Source organism: Danio rerio, chromosome 5 (genome assembly GCF_049306965.1).
Source record: "Danio rerio strain Tuebingen ecotype United States chromosome 5, GRCz12tu, whole genome shotgun sequence".
NCBI lineage: Eukaryota > Metazoa > Chordata > Actinopteri > Cypriniformes > Danionidae > Danio > Danio rerio.
The window spans coordinates 23,628,540-23,649,030 of record NC_133180.1 but is presented as its reverse complement, the minus strand read 5'-3'; the positions used below and the strand labels follow the sequence as shown (position 1 = coordinate 23,649,030).

General features: G+C 37.8%; 1 protein-coding gene across 1 annotated transcript in view; it reads left to right on the top strand.

Annotated features, from left to right (window-relative positions):
• The first annotated feature begins 838 nt into the window (after window positions 1-838).
• The window catches only part of si:ch211-26b3.4, a 77,775-nt gene continuing 58,122 nt past the window's right edge, over window positions 839-20,491 (top strand). The window contains exon 1 of the mRNA XM_021471597.2: window positions 839-1,684. Coding sequence (XP_021327272.1) covers window positions 1,621-1,684 — 64 coding nt within the window. The 5' untranslated portion in view covers window positions 839-1,620. The remainder of the gene's footprint in view (window positions 1,685-20,491) is intronic.

Sequence of the window (20,491 nt, the reverse complement as noted above, 5' to 3'; positions counted from 1 at the left end):
AATAAATGCAGACTGGGTAAAGCAAGGCTAAACTTGGGCTGTCAGTGAAATCGAATAGACTTCAAACCCAAAACTCGACTAGTCGTCAAGTAGACAGATTCAACAAACTTTACCTGTGTAGTCATTCATTTCTGTTTATATGATGACTAATCTAGTAGTTTTGGTTTATTCTTAATCGTGTATTAGGTTTAGGCCCAAATTTAGCCTCATTTTAGCCAATACGACTGTTTAGACGTCCATTAGACATCTGGACATCGTTCAAGACAAAAAAAAAAAAGCTTGCTGGGAAGGTTCTAGTAATGTTAAAAGTTCTACATGGAAACACTGACGCTAATAATGAACCTTAATTTTTAAGTGTACACACAGGGAAATGGCATTAAAGCACAATGTTTCAAAAGTCACATATAGATAAGATGTTTAAAAGCTTAACAATGAGTGACCTTGTCCAAGTACAGTAATCTTGAAAACCGTGAGCGATTGTGATTGTCATCAACATTTAAGGGAATTCAAGATCCAACGTGTTTAAGCACTTTCATTTGGCAACACCACTTGATGACTCATTAAATGCACATTAAGAGGCAAAACCAACATGAAGACAGAGATGGTGCAGGGGTTTCCCCTCTCTGCTTCACTAGCAGAACTCCAGCACCCCAGTCTGTCGTCTCTCTCTGTCTGCGTCTTTCCGATCATTTGATCAGATCAGACTGGTGTTCTTCTCGGTCTGTTTTATCGGGTGACCCGGTTTCCCTGACTCGGTCGGTTGCAGTTACCTCACACCGCTGCTCAGCTATTGGTTCAGCAGGCGCACAGACACTCCGACTTCTGCTACACGAGTGATATTGGGCTGCGGTGACGTAAGCGAACGGGCGCGCAGAAATTTTCCAGACGCGGACAGAGGAGCGAGCTCGTACAGCAGACCCGAAGCGGTCCAACCCAGAAAGAGAGAGAGAACCAGAAAGAGAGAGAAAGAGAGAGAGAGAGAGAGAGAGAGAGAGAGAGAGAGAGAGAGAAAGGGAGAGAGAGATAGACGCAGACAAGCACGCATACCAAGTAGCTGCTCGGTTGCTTCTCGCACTCAGTATCGGACCCAGTGGAGCTGTTCAGCGTTTATCGGTAGTGTCACCGAACAGTCCCCACGCTCACGGAACCGCTGACCCATGTGATACTGCAGCGTTGCGAGCGCCGAAGGGAGGGGGGCGAGAGACACAATTTCCCCCTGTATCTCCACTCGGTAGACTGGAGAAGCAGGTGCACACTTGGGAGATAGAGAGAGAGAGAGAGATAGAGAGAGAGAGAGAGAGAGAGAGAGAGAGAGAGAGAGAGAGAAAGAGAGAGAGAGAGAGAGAGAGAGAGAGAGAGAGAAAGAGAGAGAGAGAGAGGGAAAGAGAGAGAGAGCTGGAGGGGGGGCGGCAGAGTCGCGCGCGTGGATCTCTCATCACCGTCGCAGTCCTCCGCGAGGATGTATCCAACAGCTCGGCTCCTGCCGCGCGCGCGCTGCCGTCAGTGTAACGGAATCACATGTGTGATTTAGGCTAACGGCGGTTCCGATCGGTTTCTCTGGGCTCGGATGGTCCGCGCGCTCCAAACACAATTCAACCGGGACATCAACGCACACCAGCCATGGCGCTGGTCATGGAACCCATCAGCAAATGGTCCCCAAAGCAGGTGCTGGACTGGATGAAAGGTAAAAAAAACGTCCTCCCGCAGTGTGTCTGCATGACCTATAGCCGGTGGGAACGGAACGGGTGAGCGGGAAGAGCGGGGTTTCATGCGGACTGTGCGCGCCTCTGCCGTGCAGTGAGGTATTGATCGCGCTTGTGAGCCATTTTGCGCCTCTGCTCGGCGCACCATGGTGTGTGTGATCCGCACAGCGCTACACGCGTCGCGCAAGAGGGGGTGTGCGTGTGGTCTGGAGATGCGTGATGTGTGTATGTGTCTGTGTGCGCGGGCTCGAGGGTTTTGAGCCAAAACGTTTATAATGACACAAAAGACAACACGACGTTTTCAGACATTGTCTAAACACGCTTATATGCATGCGTGCGCACACACAGACATTAGGATTAAGAATGAAACAGAAGCCGTTTCCAGGATGAGTGAATAAATCTCTCTCGCGCATGCAGTTATAACCAGCACCATGGACAGAACCAGGCCGTTGCGCTGCAGATGCGCGTAATCTAGGGACCAGAAGAAGGATGACGGTATCTGTGGGAACTTGCTGAGCCTTGACAGTCCTGCCGTGGAAAACATTTATTACTTTAGCTATAGTGTCTGTTTAATTCGCTTCACATTTGTTGGTTTTAATTGCCATATGCAACCACTTTCATCTTTTTTAGTTCACTAGCAATGCTTCCCATATGGACTAGGCTTTTAACTTTCTCACAGTACATATTGTACTAGTACTTAACCATGTGCTTTTACTCACTATCCTGTCAAGTAACTATTGTATTGTGTTTTGGGTTGAAGAGATGTTACTGTTGCACATTTTCGTTTAAGTAACGATTCATCATCATGCAGGGGCAACTATAACAGTCAATTCTTCCAATCAGAAATAAGCTAGACTGAAATCTTTTTAAAAATACAACGAATATCTCCACATCATCCCACTGGGTTATTAATCTTACGGTTTCATTAAAGTTTGGTGGCAGACTGTTTTTGACCGATCAGTTTATTAATGCATTAATAAAATAAATATTTAAATCTCGTAGGCACTAGTATAGTCTTCTACAAAAACAGATTTTCCTTTTAAATGCATATGATGCCTGACATGACTTTGAACCAAATAAAAGAAAAGCTTAAGTAACCAGCAAGTGGTGATTGTAACTCTCACTTCTTGCAATTATTTTAATATAATAATTGCACCCATGTGGCAACACGATGATTCAGTGGTCGCCTCACAGCAAGAAGGTCGCTGGTTTGAGTATACCAGCTGGGCCAGTTGGCATTTCTGAGTGAGTTTGCTTGTTCTCCCTGTGTTCACATGGGTTTCCTTTGGGTGCTATAGGTGAATTGAATAAACTAAATTGGCCATAGTGTATGTGTGTGAATAAGCGAGTATGAATGTTTCCCAGTACTGGGGTTGCAGCTGGAGGGGCATCCGCTGTGTTAAACATGTGCTGGATAAGTTGCCGGTTCATTCCGCTGTGGTGACCCCTGATGAATAAATGGATTAAGCCGAAGGAAAATTAATGAATGAACAGCACCCATATTAGTAATAAAATATTGATTAAATGATTAATTATCAACTCTGTTTAATACTACAAAATGTAAAGAAACTTAAACTGAAGAAACAAATTTCACTCAGAAATTGTAACTATTTTTATTATCCTTATCAATCACAGCTTTGAGAAAAAATACTGTTTTACAGTTTAGCATCTCTCAAATTTATTAATAACATTTTATCTTATGAATTACTAATTGCAATACTTGATTAAATAAAAAAAGCACCAATAACAATAGAATCAGCAGAAATAGACTACTCAAATAAAAAAAAGAAAGCTATTTTTATCTTTAATGGACACTATTATTGACTATATGATAAATAAATAATATCTTATAATTGTAAAATTGGATCACAGCTTAATTGTAATAATAATAAAAATAAAAACGTTTTAAACAAAAATGGACACACATTTCAGAAGAAAACAATACAAAGTAGGGCTGGGTGATTTGGCCTAAAATCAAAATCTCTATTAATTGGACATTTTAACTCGATTACGATTAATGAATGATTATTTTATTTATTTATTTATTTATTTTTGCTGACAATTTTTGTACAGAAAATGTGCATTTTTATTTGGTACAAGCTGCTCTTGTTTTCTCAGTGTTTCGACATGTTGGTGAAATAACGTAATGGAGCGTGGTCACGTGACGCATGCAGTAGGGAAAGTATAAAAAAAAAAAAACTCGACCTGGAAAAATTTAATCGATTATATTGTTCGAAATGTCAGTTTGGATTACGTTTCGATTAATTGCCCGACCTTAGTACAGAGTATCTGAATGCTGTTTGTTGACAGTCACATCATGTGCGTTTATGCATTTTTAGCTCAGGGATGTGAACTCTGCCTGCCTTTGTTTGGGAAAATGGAACACATTTTCAAGAAACCCCTACCCAGTCAGACATGACAATAGGTATCTGATTAGAAATCCTATTCCATTAATGCTGTGCTCTTCTTCATATGACGTGTAAAGGCACACTGACGGATGATACACAGATGCTATAAGTAGAACACAATGGAGCAGCTGTGGTGCTGAGAGAGAGAGACAGAGGGCCAAAATACCAGCAAGATCAGATGTAATCTGAAGTGAAGTTTAAGGGCATCAGTGCACGTGACATTCAGCTGCTCATAATCTCCACCCAATGAGCATTTCAAAGGTCAGATAGCCTTTGCCACCAAATCTAATAATGGACAAGTGTACACAGGAGAATCGATAATGCTTTTGATCTTTATGTGCAAAACAGCAATACTATAATGATATTCTTTTGTACACTAATAAAGTTCATCATATGGCTCACAAGCCTCTCTTACATTCCTGCACTTAAAGCTGAAAAATGGCCCTTTGTTGATCTTTGCATTGTTGTTGGTTTTAATGCTGCGTAAGCTCAGTAAGCAATGTTTCCTATAATATCCTGATTTAAGCAGAGTAAAATAATTATTAGATTAATAAAAAGGGAACATTTAATTATTGGATGTGGTCAAACTTTGCTAGTTTGGCTTTCTTGGTTTACGTGTTCATGACCAAAAAAATTAGACATTTGATCCTGGTTTCTTGTCTTCGTTTGTTTGGTCAGAGAAGAATTGGTACCCTGACTAAGCCCAGATTTTCCCAAGTGATTTTTTGCTCGCCATTTCTGTAAGTTTTGAGTAAAGTTTGGATTTCTTTCCACTGTCACCTTTGACCTGCTTAGTTTGGGTCAGTAGAGCTGACCTACAGTGAATCACATCCTTCAACCAAGACATTTGTTTTAAACTGAACTGGATCATGATTGAACTAGATAGAAGCATTCTGTGGAACTGAACATAACTTGTTTCAAACTGATGAAACCGAATTTTAGATTATTGCCCGTTTTCTTTACTGTGAAAAAAGTTTGTTATTTTACTGTTTTTTTTTTGACAGCTGGGGTGCCAGAAACAAATGTAAAATAACGGCCGTTACAGACATTTACCTTAAAATAACAAATGTTAAATTACAGAAATGTCCCTAAATTTAAATTTCCTGTAGATTTCTGTAATTTAACCAGCTGCTGAAAAAAAACACTTAAAATAATGGATTTATTTTAGAGTGTTGCTAAAGCTGCTTTGACAATTTGCATTGTATAAAGCACTATAGAAATAAAAGTGACTTGACTTGGTTCTGCTTAGCGATTACACTGTCAATTTTAAGCCCAAACCCCTAATAAACAAAACAGCTTTTACATACATTTTGCATCCAAAACAATGTTGTGTTCTGGGCTAAAAAGTCATCTGTACTTTTTTTCAGTTTTGAAGAGCTAATAAAGTGTGTGAAAGATCACTAAGAATATTCTCCATTGTGCACAGAAATTGAATTGTAATGGGCAACATCACAACTACGATGAAAAAACCCCAGATATGATTGAGCATTCTTTGTTATTTATGATCACATCTTGTGACATTGTGTCATCTTTGCTAGCCAGGCTCATTAGAAATACGTACATTTTTATGAAATGTAAAATGCATTGCTATAGTTAGGTTTTGTTGCATGGTTGAGATGACAAATCCTCTAGAGGGTGCTGTTTACATTTTTGTGAATCTGAAATACTGTATGTTACTTAGAGTGTGTTTTGCTGTTTCAGATACACATCCTTCTTGTACAGATCTATGAGAAGGCAGGGTTTGTCACACATGTCACTGTCACAAACCACCCTTTTCTAAACCCAACCAATAGTGTTTTCAAAGCAAAGAGGCAAAAAGTGCATTAAGGAGGACTATTTGCACGTAGTTTTACCTTGATTTTACATTGCTTTACCTTTTTTGTGAAACCGTGCTTCACCAAACTTAATCCAGAGCATTCTGCATCACAAATATAAAATTGTACAAAAAGAACTGCTGAGCAAACTAAGATTGTTAAGGCAATTGTATTTGATTACCCCAGCAAACAATTGTGTGTTTAACAGACATCTAATAGACATCTAAATGTAGACAGCTTGGCTTAAACAAGGCTAAATTTGGGCTGTCCCAAAACTAGACTAGTCGTCAAATATACAGATTAGACAGACTTTATATGTGTAGTCACTCATTTTTGTTTATTTAATGACTAGTCTAGCTTTGGACTATTCTTAGACGTCTATTAGATTTTCAATGACAGCTCAAATTGTGCCTTAGCCAAGACGACAATGGGCTCTATTTTAACAATCTATGTGCAAAGTCCAAAGCGCAGGGCGCAAAAGCATAAAGGGTGTGTCCAAATCCACTTTTGCTATTTTAGGACGGAAAAATCTGTTTTGCGCCGCGGCACATGGTCTAACAGGGTTGTGCTTATTATCTTAATGAGTTATAGGTGTGTTTTAAGAATAAACCAATCAGAGTCTCATCTCCCATTACCTTTAAGAGTCAGTTGCGTCACGCCATGGCGCATTTGCTATTTACATGGTGGAATTTTAAGTGGAAAAACAACGCTTCACTAGCGAGAAAATGGTTAAACAGGCCATCTGCAGCGCAAGAATGAGAGATGAGGCTCCTCATTCTTTACTGTCACTTTCGTGGATAAGGAAACATGTACGCACAGACATCCATTAGCCTACATAATTATTTTTGTTTATTAAGCACAACGATTTGTTTCAAAACTATTTTTAAATTCAGTTCTAATTTCCAGCAATGAATAAATGAACAATAATAACGAAGTGTGGTCAAAAAATGGAGTTATATCCAAACACACGTTCTATGCCACATATGGTCCAAAACCTGGTGGACAAATCTAAGCTTGTTTTAAATAAAACAAATATAAATATGCATTTAATAAGTAATAGTGCTAATAATGATAGCATTACACAGAAGCAAGTTGTCGTAAATAAAATGAAAAAAGAAAAGAATTGCATGGAAATTGTCCTTAATATATCCCTGTACATATCCTTAGTGTGAAAAGGAACACAAGTTATTGTCGTCATACTGCCCTGTAGAATTATTTTACCTAAAACCTGCAATCAAACGTATGTTGAACAAATTTTTTTTTACATTTTACAAAAAATGTAGGCTTTCCAGCAAGCCTGAGTTGATATTTTTAGTGTTTTTACATGTCTTTGGTCGGCGTTGTGTTCACGCTTGTCTAACCACACCAGAGTTAGTTACGAAGTGGAGCAAGATCTATCTTTTCAGCAGTCTAAGTCTGCTTGTTGGGTGCATACCAAGTTTCAGATTGCAGCATTCACACTTATTCAGCAGTTCAATCCAAACATGCCAAGTGTGAACATACCCTAAAATAGTGTCTGATAAGAGTAATTTATTTGTGAATCATGCAATTCTGTCTGTTTGTCTGGTTTGTTTTCAACACACTGAAGAGAATGTGAATCGCATTACCGTGATTGCGTGGTTTAGTTTTGATTCACTAAAGAGAACTGGGTAATCAGATTTGCTCCTGAATCTGATTACCCTGTTTGTGCAGTATGTTCCTGATTCACAGAAAAGAGCCGGCTGATAAGAGTCAGTTGTTCATGAATTGGACTCCTCTAGTCACGACGTACGTTTGTTTTTTTCACAAAGAAATTTCCAAACAGGATTTGCTGAACTGCTGAGAGTCTATATTTGGTCAGAATTCAATATAGTAGTGTGAACTCATTCGAAACTCCAGTAAAATATAATTTCTTTTGCCATGGAGATTCTCCCCTGCTGCTGAAAGGGACTGATTAATTCTGTATTTTGGAGAACTAGGTTTCACGGCCAGTTGTGCAGGATGGTTTCCATTTTCAGGAGCACAGTCTCAGATGCAGCTGTAATCTAGCTGCTTGTGCAAAATATTCACAATTACTGCTGACAAAGAGTTTGTTAGACCTCAGAGCACCTGAGCCAGGGTCAGTTTGTTGGTAGTGATACTTTTTTTTTTTTTTGCATCAAATATTCTTCGAGATTCTGCAGAAGGAATCATCTGTCAGCATGAGTTTATTGTCCGCTGTTTATTTCCTAAATTGTATTTATTGCTTGCCGTCTTTGGCCAGCTGCCATTGCCATATTTCTATTACATTATATGTGCGTGTTTCATTCTTTTTTCATCCCTTTGGCAAAATGACAATAAAAAACTTGCATTTTTGCAGAGAAGTGGCATGTGCTGATGATGTCTGCAGGGATAATCTGCCTCCTCTAACATTACACACATCTTGTAATATTAAACTCTGCTGAGTGTCCAGTTTTGACCTTTACAGCTTACAATTGAAAAATCATCATGCAGGTTGACATTCGATAAGGTCTTAGGCTCAAGATGACAGCTAGGACTGTGGCAATGCATTTGGTACAACAGTTCACTAAGTTATTTTAAGGTTATGGTCACACTAAAGGGCCAATGTGAGAACAGAATGTACCAAATCTTTAAAAACAAGAGATTCCCAGAGCTTCGATGTTGTCTGTGAAAGCTAGAAGACATTTTTTTTCAAGAGTTCGAACTTTATAATCGAACTGAAATATCACTAGGATTAAATGCTTTCTTAATTGCTGTTTTCTCACTAAGGTTGGGTGATATTGCAAAAAAATATATATATATATCACGACATCATGTTTCATATCATTTGATAATTTTTGAATATTTTTTAACAATCCATTTAGGAATATTAGAATTTTTTGTATTTAAAAACTTTTTTTTTACCAACATTACTAAGGCAAATAGTCAAAAACTCAAATATTTAAACAAAATATCTCATCTCTTTATAATAAAAGTGTTAACAAGATTCTTAAACTTGTTATAAAGTGTGTGCAATGGTAAAGGTAGATCAACATCTGTAGGGTGTGAATAATAATCATACAGTAAACCTCAAGCTCTAAACAAAAGAAATTATGACGATCAAATCTGAGTATCAAGTAAAGGATCCAGCCATCATTATTCAAATACATACTGCAACATTATAAATTGTGAAGTTGAACGACTACATTAGCCCCTATGCTAAAAAGCACATTTTAATAAAACTATAGCCTTCATAGCGAAACTTAATAACAAACTTTTTTATCATTATTGACAATGGTGTTTGGTCAATAAATATCGATACTGATTTTATTACCCAGCCCTATTTCTCACCTCTTTTATTTTGTTGTGTTTTCATTGTTATCGAAAGGAAAGAGTGCACTATATATTTGTCCTATGCCTGCGATGGCTGAGAGACCAAGTGCACTGCAAATAAAGAAAACAAATGCAAATAGAAATAGAAACACTCTTACAAACTAAGAAAGCAGCTTCATTCGCTTGACAACACATGTACACTCACATTCTTACACACATTCAAATATTCTGATTTTAAACAGGAAGCAGCCAGGTTTGTCACTTTTTGGGATTCCTCTACACATTTCTTTTATTGTGGTCTGCACTATTTGCTGTGCGTTTCTGTATTTGCATGTGTTGTGAGTATTTGAGTGCGTGTGCGTTAGGGCTGCACGGTATTGAAAAAATATTTTCGGTATTTTATTTTTCTGCGTTAAATATTGTGATATGAATAAGATCACAAGATAATTTGAATAGCACTATTTGATAGTTTTCAGGGGAGTCTAAGAATATTCAGGTAAGGATATTGAATAACCACAATGCAAAAAATGATTTTCTTACTTTGTTTTGTCTCGTTTCCAGTTCAAATACCAAAACATTCTTAGAGCAAGTAAAAATATTTTGCTTTATCCATCAGAAGAAATAAGTCAAAATTAGAAGATTTTCCTCAAAACAAGCTAAATTATCTGCCAGTGGGGTAAGTGCAATAGTCTTGATTTTGCTTTGAAATGTAGATATTTGGACTAGAAACCAAACAAAAATTATAAGTAAGAATTTTTCTTTTTTGCATAAATCATATAAATTCCACATAAATACAGTGATTAAATTCAATTCTGTAGCTCCTGCTCAATTATAATTCAGACTCAACATTGCACATCTTTGAGTTGTGACTGTAGCGGATGCACACATTGCAACATCGATGCTGAAATGATAAACTGTGTAGCCCTATAGTTTGTGTTGTGCAAATTTATAAAGATTTTTTCTCAGCTTATTAGTTTTCCTATTTACGTGTATTTTAAAAACCTGCAATGCATTTGACACACAATCCTTAAAACAGCAGTGGATGTTCCCTGTATATCGCTACAATGTTCTGTCCAGCCTCTTTTTACTCTTGCAAAAAGCAAAGAATGAAAATGAAATGGGTCTCATGGTGGTGCAGTGGGTTGCAAGATCACCTCACAGAAAGGTTGCTGGTTCGAGCCTCGGCTAGGCCAGTTGGCATTTCTGTGTGGAGTTAGCATGTTCTCCCCATGTTGGCGTGGGTTTCCTCCGGGTGCTCCGGTTTCCCCCACAAGTCTGAAGACATGCGGTATAGGTGAATTGGGTAGGCTAAATTCTGTGTAAATGAGAGTGTATGGGTGTTTCCCAGTGATGGTTGCAGCTGGAAGGGCATCCGTTGTGTAAAACATATGCTGGATAAGTTGGTGGTTCATTCCACTGTGGCGACCCCAGATTATTAAAGTGACTAAGCCAAAAAGAAAATGAATGAATGAATGAAAAAGAAGTTCACCATGAGTATATCAGAGTCTTGAATAATGTTCAGTCTCTTATTCGCTGCATGTGTACTAGGGCTGCACGATATTAGAAAAATTGCAGTATTTTGTTTAGCTGCGATATCAATATAATTACACCAGATGATTTGAAGAGCATATACTTTATTAGGTACACCTTTCTAGTACATGGTTGGACCCCCTTTTGCCTTCAGAGCTACCTCAGTCCTTAGTGGCATAGATTCAACAAGGTACTGGAAATATTGCTCAGAGATTTTGGTCCATATTGACATGATAGCACCACGCTGTTGCTGCAGATTTGTTGGCCATGATGTGAATCTCCTTTTCCACCACAACCAAAAAGTGCTCTATTGGATTAGGTTCTGGTGACTGTGGAGGCCATTTGAGTACAGTGAAGTCATTGTCATGTTCAAGAAACCAGTCTGAGAGTATTCCTACTTTAAGTAGATGTCAAACGATGGGTACACTGTGGTCATAAAGGGATGGACATGGTCAGCAACAATACTCAGGTAGGCTGTGGCATTGACACAGTGCTCAGCTGGTACTAATGGGCCCAAAGTGTGCCAAGAAAATATCCCCCACACCATCACACCACCATCACTAGCCTGAACCATTAAAATAAGGTAGGATGGATCCATGCTTTCGTGCTGTTGACAACAAATTGTGACCCTACATTCCAAATGCTGCAGCAGAAATTGATACTCCTCAGACCAGGCAATGTTTTTTTAATCTTCTATTGTCCAATTTTGATGAGCCGGTGTAAATTGTAGCCTCTGTTTCCTTTTCTTAGCTGACAGGAGTGGCACCCGGTGTGGTCTTCTGCTGCTGTAGCGCATATGCCTCAAGGTTGGACGTGTTGTCTATTCAGAGATGCTCTTCTGCATACAGTACCTCAATTGTAACGAGTGGTTATATGAGTTACTGTTGCCTTTCTATCAGCTGGAACCAGTCTGGTCATTCTCTTCTGACCTCTGGTATCAACAAGGCATTTTCTACCACAGAACTGCCAATATCAGATATTTTCTTTTTCGGACCATTCTCTGTAAACCCTAGAGATGGTTGTGCATGAAAATCCCAGTAGATCAGCTGTTTCTGAAATATTTAGACCAGCCCATCTGGCACCAACAACCATGCCACATTCAAAGTCACTTAAATCTTTCCTCCCCATTCTGACGCTCAATTTCAATTACAGCAGTTCGTCTTGACCATGTCTACATGCCTAAATGCATTAAGATGCTGCCATGTGATTGGCTGATTAGAAATTTGCATTAACGAGGAGTTGGACAGGTATACCTAATAAAGTGGCCAGTGAGTATACATCGATGCTCAAACAATATATTGTTTAGCTCTAATGTGCACAATAAAATGTTATATCTATTTTATACAGTATATGCTCTGGTTATTTTCACAGTTGTTGCTCACTCATTACTTATCAAAGCATTAATCTCTATCGATCTCTTTTAACAAAATGAGTGCACACTCCATAAGCCCTGGTGCCTCACCTGATTTATTTAATAAAACCTTTCCAGAGACCTAATTTCATTTGCAAACCTATTCAACTTGTTTGTGTCTATTTATATTTAGGGATTTTTAAAAATTGGTATTTAAGATGCCTTTGGAAATAATCAAATGCTTTTGCCTGACACATGAATATAAACGCACAAAAAGTAATACAGCTGGGCGGTCGCTTAAAGACTCTCTCCGTATAGTTGTAATCTCAGAAGAATATGTAAATGAGCAATGGCCACATACACACTGCAGCTAAATCCAGCTTGTCACTTCACCTTTTACTGCTTCATCTTTCTCTGTGCACAGACAGTTCAGTCATTAACAGGAGCAACAACTGCATTCTACAGCTGTGACATTACACAAACTATTTTAAATAATGTATTTAATTATGTATCTCTTGCTTGTAAGCATAGTCCAAAAACACAGGAAAGGAGGAGTGACTTAGCTTGGAATGTCTTTCTAGATCTTTCTACACTGAGAAAATGGTTCATTGCAAACAATTTATATAGGCTGAATTTAAACAAACAAATTAAGTTGAACATTGCTCCATTTAATTTGTTTAAATTCAGCCTATATAATTTGTTTATAAAAACTTGTCTTGAATTTTTTGGTAAATCCAATGAATCTTTTTTTCAGTGTAGAAAAACATTATATGCGATCAAGCATTTATAATATGATAAAATCCAAAAGCTTTATTTTGTAAATAAAGAAGCCATATGCTGAATTATTGCGACCTGCACTGTCTACTTTGTTTACTCCATTATCTGTATCACTTAAACCCCAAGAGGCTTAATAAGTGTTGCTTATAATAAGTGAACTTAGCAACATGTCAACAGCCCCAAACATAAACAAAAAGATCCCTCTGTTAATAGTGGTTTAGTTAAAATATGGCTTCTTCTCAGAAACGGCAGATACAACACACATTAAAAACATATCCTACGGTATTTTATAGCATAGTGCTTTTGAACCATACATTAGACCGTTTCAATGTGGTCATGTCAGAAGTTGGGTACACTGTGGTCATAGGCTGTAGGCTGTAGTGTTAAAACGATGCTCAATTGGTACTAATGGGCCCAAAGTATGTCAAGGAAATATCCCCCACACCATTACACCACCACCAACAGCCTGAACCATTGATACAAGGCAGGATGGATCCATACTTTCATGTTGTTGATGCCAAATTCTGACCCTTCTGACCCTGAATGTCGCAGCAGAAATTGAGAGTGATCAGACCAGGCAACTTTTTTTCAATCTTCTATTGTCCAATTTTGGTGAGCCTGTGCAAATTGTAGTCTCAGTTTCCTGTTCTCAGCTGACAGGAGTGGCACCCAGTGTGGTCTTCTGCTGCTGTAGCCCATCTACCTCAAGGTTTGACGTGTTGTGCATTCAGAGATGCTCTTTTACAAACCTCAGTAGTAGTGAGTTATTTGAGTTACCGTTGCCTTTTTATCAGCTGGAACAAGTCTGGCCACTCTCCTCTGAACTCTGGCATCAACAAGGCATTTGCACCCACAGAACTTTCTCTTTTTCGGACCATTTTCTGTAAACCCTAGGGATGGTTGTGCGTGAAAATCCCAATAGATCAGCAGTTTCTGAAATACTCAGATCAGCCTATCTGGTGCCAACAACCATGCCACATTCAAGGTCACTTAAATACCTTTTCTTCCCTATTCTGATGCTCGGTTTGAACTGCAGCAGATCATCTTGACCTTGTCTACATATATCAATGCATTGAGTTGCTGCCATATGATTGGCTGATTAGAAAATTGCATTAACGAGCAGTTAAACATGTGTTCCTTATAAAGTGGCTTGTGAGTGTATACAGTATAATTCACTTTTATGGATGAAAACACTACAGTATCTACCATAAAGTACTATAGTATTTTTTTTCATATGGGTAATGGATCATGTTCTGTAGACACACATGAAACAATAATGGATATAATTGATTGTTGTATTTAAATGCACAACATTTTTTACTCATTCGTTTTTCTAAATATTTGTGAATAAATATGGTGTTTTAAATCATATAATTTTGACAGCTCTTTTGGGCTTTTAAAAAAACAACAGATCATAGTTTTTGGATATTTGTATCCTTGCTCACTGACAGTTGTGACCAAGCCCAGTGCATTATAGTCATTGAAGATTTCCTTCGGAAACGGGAAAGCTACAACCCTATTCTGTAGCAAAGCAGCACATATTAAAATAAGTTTTGTCTTTCTACATAACGGACAGCAAGTTTTAATAAAAGTCCATCCTGCCAAAGGAGAATTACTCATTTTAACTGTGGCTATTCCGAATAACCTACAGTTCTCACTGTATCGGCAGTATACAGAATGCACATTTTCTCTAAGCATGGAAATCCCGGATGAGCTGTAATACATTTGCCAAAATGTGCGTTATACAACAGAGCTCCCTGGCCTGGCCTGAATACTGTATCCCATAATGGAAAGTGCTTGACATTTCATTTTCAGAGTGAGAAATAAATCAGAAGTTATATCAGCCACTCCAAAGATGTCAAATATTAAGACATTATATGTCAATGCAATAAAAATAGAATTGATAATTAATGTGTTAACAATCATGTCACATGTAAATGTTTGCTTTTAAATGTTTAAAGGGTTAGTTTACCCAAAAAAGAAAATTCTGCTGTTAATTACCCAGAAAAAAAAAACAAACATAGTCAAAACATTTTAATGTGACTTCAGAGGTTAAAGTGTGATCAGAACATTTTGAGTGCCAACAAATCTGTAAATATGACTTTTCATCTGTATTTTCTCTTTCTCATCAGGGTACTACCATTAGAGTTACCAGTGCAACACACGAGCATCATATTGCATGTAGTAAATGCACATCCAGATAAGACGTAGAAGACATTGGCAAACAAAGTTATTTATACAGTTTTTTGGTGTACAAAAGTGTTCTTGGAGCTTCATTTTGAATACATTTGGAATGTCTTGACAGAATTTTTGTTTCCTTTTCTTAACTTAAAAAAATTTGTGACTGTTGCTCTCTTTGGAGGATGAGTGATCTCTCAGATGTCATCTAAAAAAAACGTAATTTGTGTTCTGAAGATGAACGAAGGTCTCAGGGCAGGGCCGGAGTGGGACTCTTTTTCAGCCCTGGAGTTTCAAGCCTTAGACCGGCCCACCTCAGTTCACCACTGACTATATTAAAATAAGGTCATTTCTAATTCAGTTTCTAACTACACTATCACGTCTCTTTTTGAGAAAACAGCTGTTTTAGAACTTCAAATGTTCAACAACCCTTACCGTATTATATGTCTTAACAATAAAAATGAAAAAAATAAAAATTAAACTCTAACGAGGACCGAACCTGGGTTGGCGGCGTCATAACCTAACGTGCTAACCACTGAGAAAATAGATAAAAAGAGCAGAGCTGCGGTAAAATAATGAATAAGAAGACTGTGGTCAAGTAGATCAATAAATAATTTTTAAAAAGTGTGACTGCTGAGAGCGGCAGATTCTGGAGCTAGGGACACCGGCCCTCGCGGCCAAAAAACGGACCGGCCCACCGGGAATTCTCCTGGTCCTCCCGATTAGCCAATCCGGGCCTGTCTCAGGGGATTACTACAATATGAAGGAGAGTAATTAATAACCAAATTTTCATTTTTGGGTGAACTAACCCTTTAATTCTTTCATTTGGCAGTACACTAGTATTTTGTGTGAGCCTTTTCTTATCCAACATAAAATGTGTTTTATTTTAATAACTATTTTGCAAATGTACTCTTCAAGCTAACCCCGAGTCATCTAGCAAACAGATGCCATATACACTACCTGACAAAAGTCTTGTTGTTGATTCCAGTTGTAAGAGCAACAAATGATAATTTGAATTCTAGTTGATCATTTGGAAGATACAACATCTGTTGAGCTGCATCCCAATCATCACATATACTGCAGAAGACCTACTGGAACCCACATGGAGCCAAGAGTCTCACAGAAATCAGTCAAGTTTGGTGAAGGAATAATCATGGTTCGGGGTTACAATCAGTATGGGCGTGTGTGAGAGATCTGCAGAGTGGATGGCAAAATCAAAAGCCTGAGGTATCAAGACATTTGTGCTGCCCATTAAATTACAAACCACAGGCGTGGTTTCAGCCTCCACATCAAAGTTTCTGAAAGTAAAGAAGGTCAAGATGTTCCAGAATTGTCCAGCCCAGTTACCAGACATGAACATTATTGAGCATGTCTAGGGTAAGATGAAGGAAAAGGCATTGAAGATGAATCCAAAGAATCTTGATGAACTCTGGTAGTCCTGCAGGAACGCTTTGCCATTCCAGATGACTTTATTAAAAAGTTATTTGAGTCACTACAGAGATGTATGGATGCAGTCCTCCAAGCTCAAAGGAGTCATACATAATATTAATTCTCTTTCCACTGCACCATGACTTTATGTTCTATACTGTACATTATTTCTATTAAGTGACAAGAGTTTTGTCTCAGCAAAGTCAGACCTTACTGTCCTAATTAAATCATTAAAAATCAAGGCTTGATCATATTTATTTTGGTAAAATAAGCATAATCTAGAGGCCTTTGTCTTTTATATAAGCTGCTTCTGATACCAGATGATCAACAAGAAGTCAAGTTAATATTTGTTCTAAACACTTGGATAAGCGACAAGACTTTTGTCAGGTAGTGTATACCAGTTATTACAATACATTTTGATCTACTTTTAAAAACATTCTGTGAAATGCCGCTGATGTCCTATGCAGATAATGTTTCAATAGGAGATATGATATAACATCGTGCTTGTCGAGCCATTTCACGAGGCTTTTATGAACACCCGTGTTTTTTGAATACAGCCTGAATGTCTAAAAACTCCCTTTCTAAATAGATGGACCAGACAGGCTGTCTGAAGGGGGAGATGGAAATAAGAGTGAGGTCAGGTCACAATATAAGCAGCATTTAGACATGCTCTCTTGTGCTGATTCAGAAACTGAAAAGAACTTATTTGATGAATGCCTTCAGCTTAATGAACCCAAAACAAATTGACTGCATCAGTGGGGAAAGTGCTCTGCTCTTTCTCACTTTACCTGAGCTGAGTGTTTTATCACTCATTACCTGCTCTTCCTGAAGCTCAAGGTCAGCTTCTCTCACTAATACAGGAGGCTCCAGGCACTCATTTAAAATCATTTCAAATGGTGGATCACCTTCCATGAACCGTAGCTGCACAAATACTCAGCCCTCATCACTTACACTCTCAAAAATAAAGCTTCTAAAAAGGAAGTTTTAGCAGCGATGCCATAAAAAAACAAACACATTTTGGTTACCGAGAAAATTATTTTTTTAATAATGTGAAGAACATTTTGATAATCTAAAGATCATTTTATAACTATAAAGAATCTTCTATAGAATAAAAAGATTCTACTGATGTTAAATGTTCTACAGGGAATGCCAATGAGTAACCTTTATTTTCAAGAGTGTGGGATTTTCTGTATTATTTTAAAAAAATGTTTGGCTGGTGTTTGTTTGACTGGAAACAGCAGGCATCTTTTTGCAAACAGTAGGGGAGTAGTTTGCACATTATTTTATGATGTAAGAGTCTTGAACTTATCATGCAGGGCTTTTTTTTTTACAGTGAACATGCAGCATGTTGCCTGCACCAGCAACAACAGACATCAGCTGGCAAGTATGTTAGGCAGTTTGACTGTAAAGGTACAAAATTTAGATTTTTTTCCCTTAAGTTACGCAAAAAAAAAAAGATTAGGGCTAACCATTGAGCCCCCGTGATGACTAAATAGCTTGGCATTAATCACTTACCCTCTCGTTGTTCCAATCCCCTGAGACCTTTGTTCATCTTTGGAACATAAATGAAGATATTTTAGATGAAACAGGAGAGCTCCTTCATCCCTCATAGAAAGCATTGGTCCCAAGATATCCAGATAAGAAATTGAATACATTATCAAAACATTCTGACTTCAGTGGTTTAACTAATTATACGAAGCTCCAAAAACACATTTCTGTAGCAAAAAAAAAAAAAAAAAAAAAAAAAAAACAGTAAATATAACTCTGGTCATCTACATATTCTCTGCCATGTCAGAGTGCATGAGGGTAAGTGTTTAGTACAGGCAGTACAACATCTTGCCATTAGAATCAGCATCAGTTGACATTGACAGCAGTTTTTTTTTGTTTTTTGTTTTTTTTTTGGCACACAAAAGTGTTCTCTGAGCTTTTTTATGATCACTGTTGGAGGCACATGGAATGTTTTCGACTTTGAACATCTCAGGACCTTTGGACCTTTATCTATAGAGGATGACTCTGACATAGCAGTAAGTATTAAGTAAATAATGTGCAGTTGCTTGTCCACTACTGCCTTTTTGAGACTTAAAAAATTCAGCCGGCAAGGTTTCTTAAGCTCCTAAAATGTCTGTGATTCGGCTGATGCTTTTGCTTTCTAATGTGCACGCGCACACAGTCACGAGTGAGGGAAACATAACATAAATAATTCTTTAATATAAAGACTAAGAATAGCTTTACTATTTATTCAGAGAGTATGAAATGACTGATCTAAACTGGCTGCAAAATATATGTACACCATTAGTAATGATTAATCGATGCATTTGTCTTATTTAAATAATGTACACATTTTATTCATTTTAATTTTATGATGTCAAAATATTACATATCTTATATACATGAATGCTTAGGCATTCAAGTTTGCTTTGAACTTGAAAGAAAGAGAGAAGCAGATTTGACCTGTCAGTGGGTGCACATGGCTCCTGAATAGCATACAAGTAAGAGAAATGGTCTTTTTTACTTTAACCATTAAAAAAAAGCAGTGTAAATAAATAATACAATTATTGTCAAAAGTTAAATTATGTTTTGTTTGTCCCATATAGTTAACTATTTTTGTCTTGTGGGTAAATTGTGTGTTTCAATCCGGCCACCATCTCAAGTATATTTTAAACCTGTGTAAAGCACTGCATCCGGTATACTGTTGAACCATGCAGGTCAAACAGGATTCAAACTAGGGGTGTTAAGTTCTGGGTTTTATGCAGTTGACTACAATTCATATATAAAGTGTGCAATTAAGATTATTTCCCATTATTAGATAGAAAGATGAAAAAACAGTCTTATCATCAAAGATCTCTGAGGTTTGTTGTAGATAAGTGGTTTTCAAAGCTTGTCCTGGCGTATGTTTCCCTTACCACTTCAGAGGTTTGTTCCATTCGACCACAAGTGCTTTGCAAAGTAGACATCATTGGATATTTTGCCATGATTCCAATTCAAATGAGGTGTTTTTAATACAAATTATATAAAAACGTGCGATAGGTGACTTGTATGCTAATTGATGATTACGGTTAAATAACCCTTTTAAATAAAATGGTTAAGCAAACAGTGTGCTGCCAATTTTCCCATGTGCAAGGGGTAGAGAGCAGTGAACGCTATGTAGAGAATATGTTGATCTAAACATGGTTCTGTATTGATGCTCTCTTCACATCTAAATCATTCATTCATTCATTCATTCATTCATTTATTCATTCATTTTCCATTGGCTTACTCCCTTATCTATTAAGGGTCGCCACAGCGGAATGAACCACCAACATTCCAGTGTATGTTTTACACAGCGGATGCCCTTCCAGCCGCAACCCAGTACTCGGAAACACCCTTACACTCTCGCATTCACACATTATGGACAATTTTGTTATTTTCAAAATATGTAGAGAAGCAGTATCGTATGTCTTTGGACTGTGGGGGAAACCGGAGCCTCCGGAGAAAACCAACACATGCAAACTCCACACAGAAATGCCAACTGGTCAAGTCGGGACTTGAACCAACAACCTTTTTGCTGTGAGGCGACAGTCCTAAACACTAAGCCACATGCCCACATGTAAATCATGTGTGTTAAACAAGAGAAACATGCTAAATAAGCAGAGCGGCAGCATGCCAGGACCAGGTTTGAGAACCGATGTTGTAGGTCATTATAGATGTCTACACAAAATCAATTACAGCAGTAAATTCATGCACAAAAGCTACCACTACCTGATTGGACAGCATGTTTACAGTTCAATGGACAGCCTTGAGGTTTGTGAACAAATCCATGCATTTGAAGGAACTGCTCTGCTGAATGGTTTACTCATTAATATGGTTATTTGGATTGTGAGATCGTTTTTGGGGATTGTTTAATGAACATATATAAGCATATAATGGACACATGGAATTTTAGTGATCTATTACATATTTGATCACATGAGCTCATTGGGATTATCAAATGACCTCCAAAACGTAAAAATACAAAATATTAAGATGGAGCGA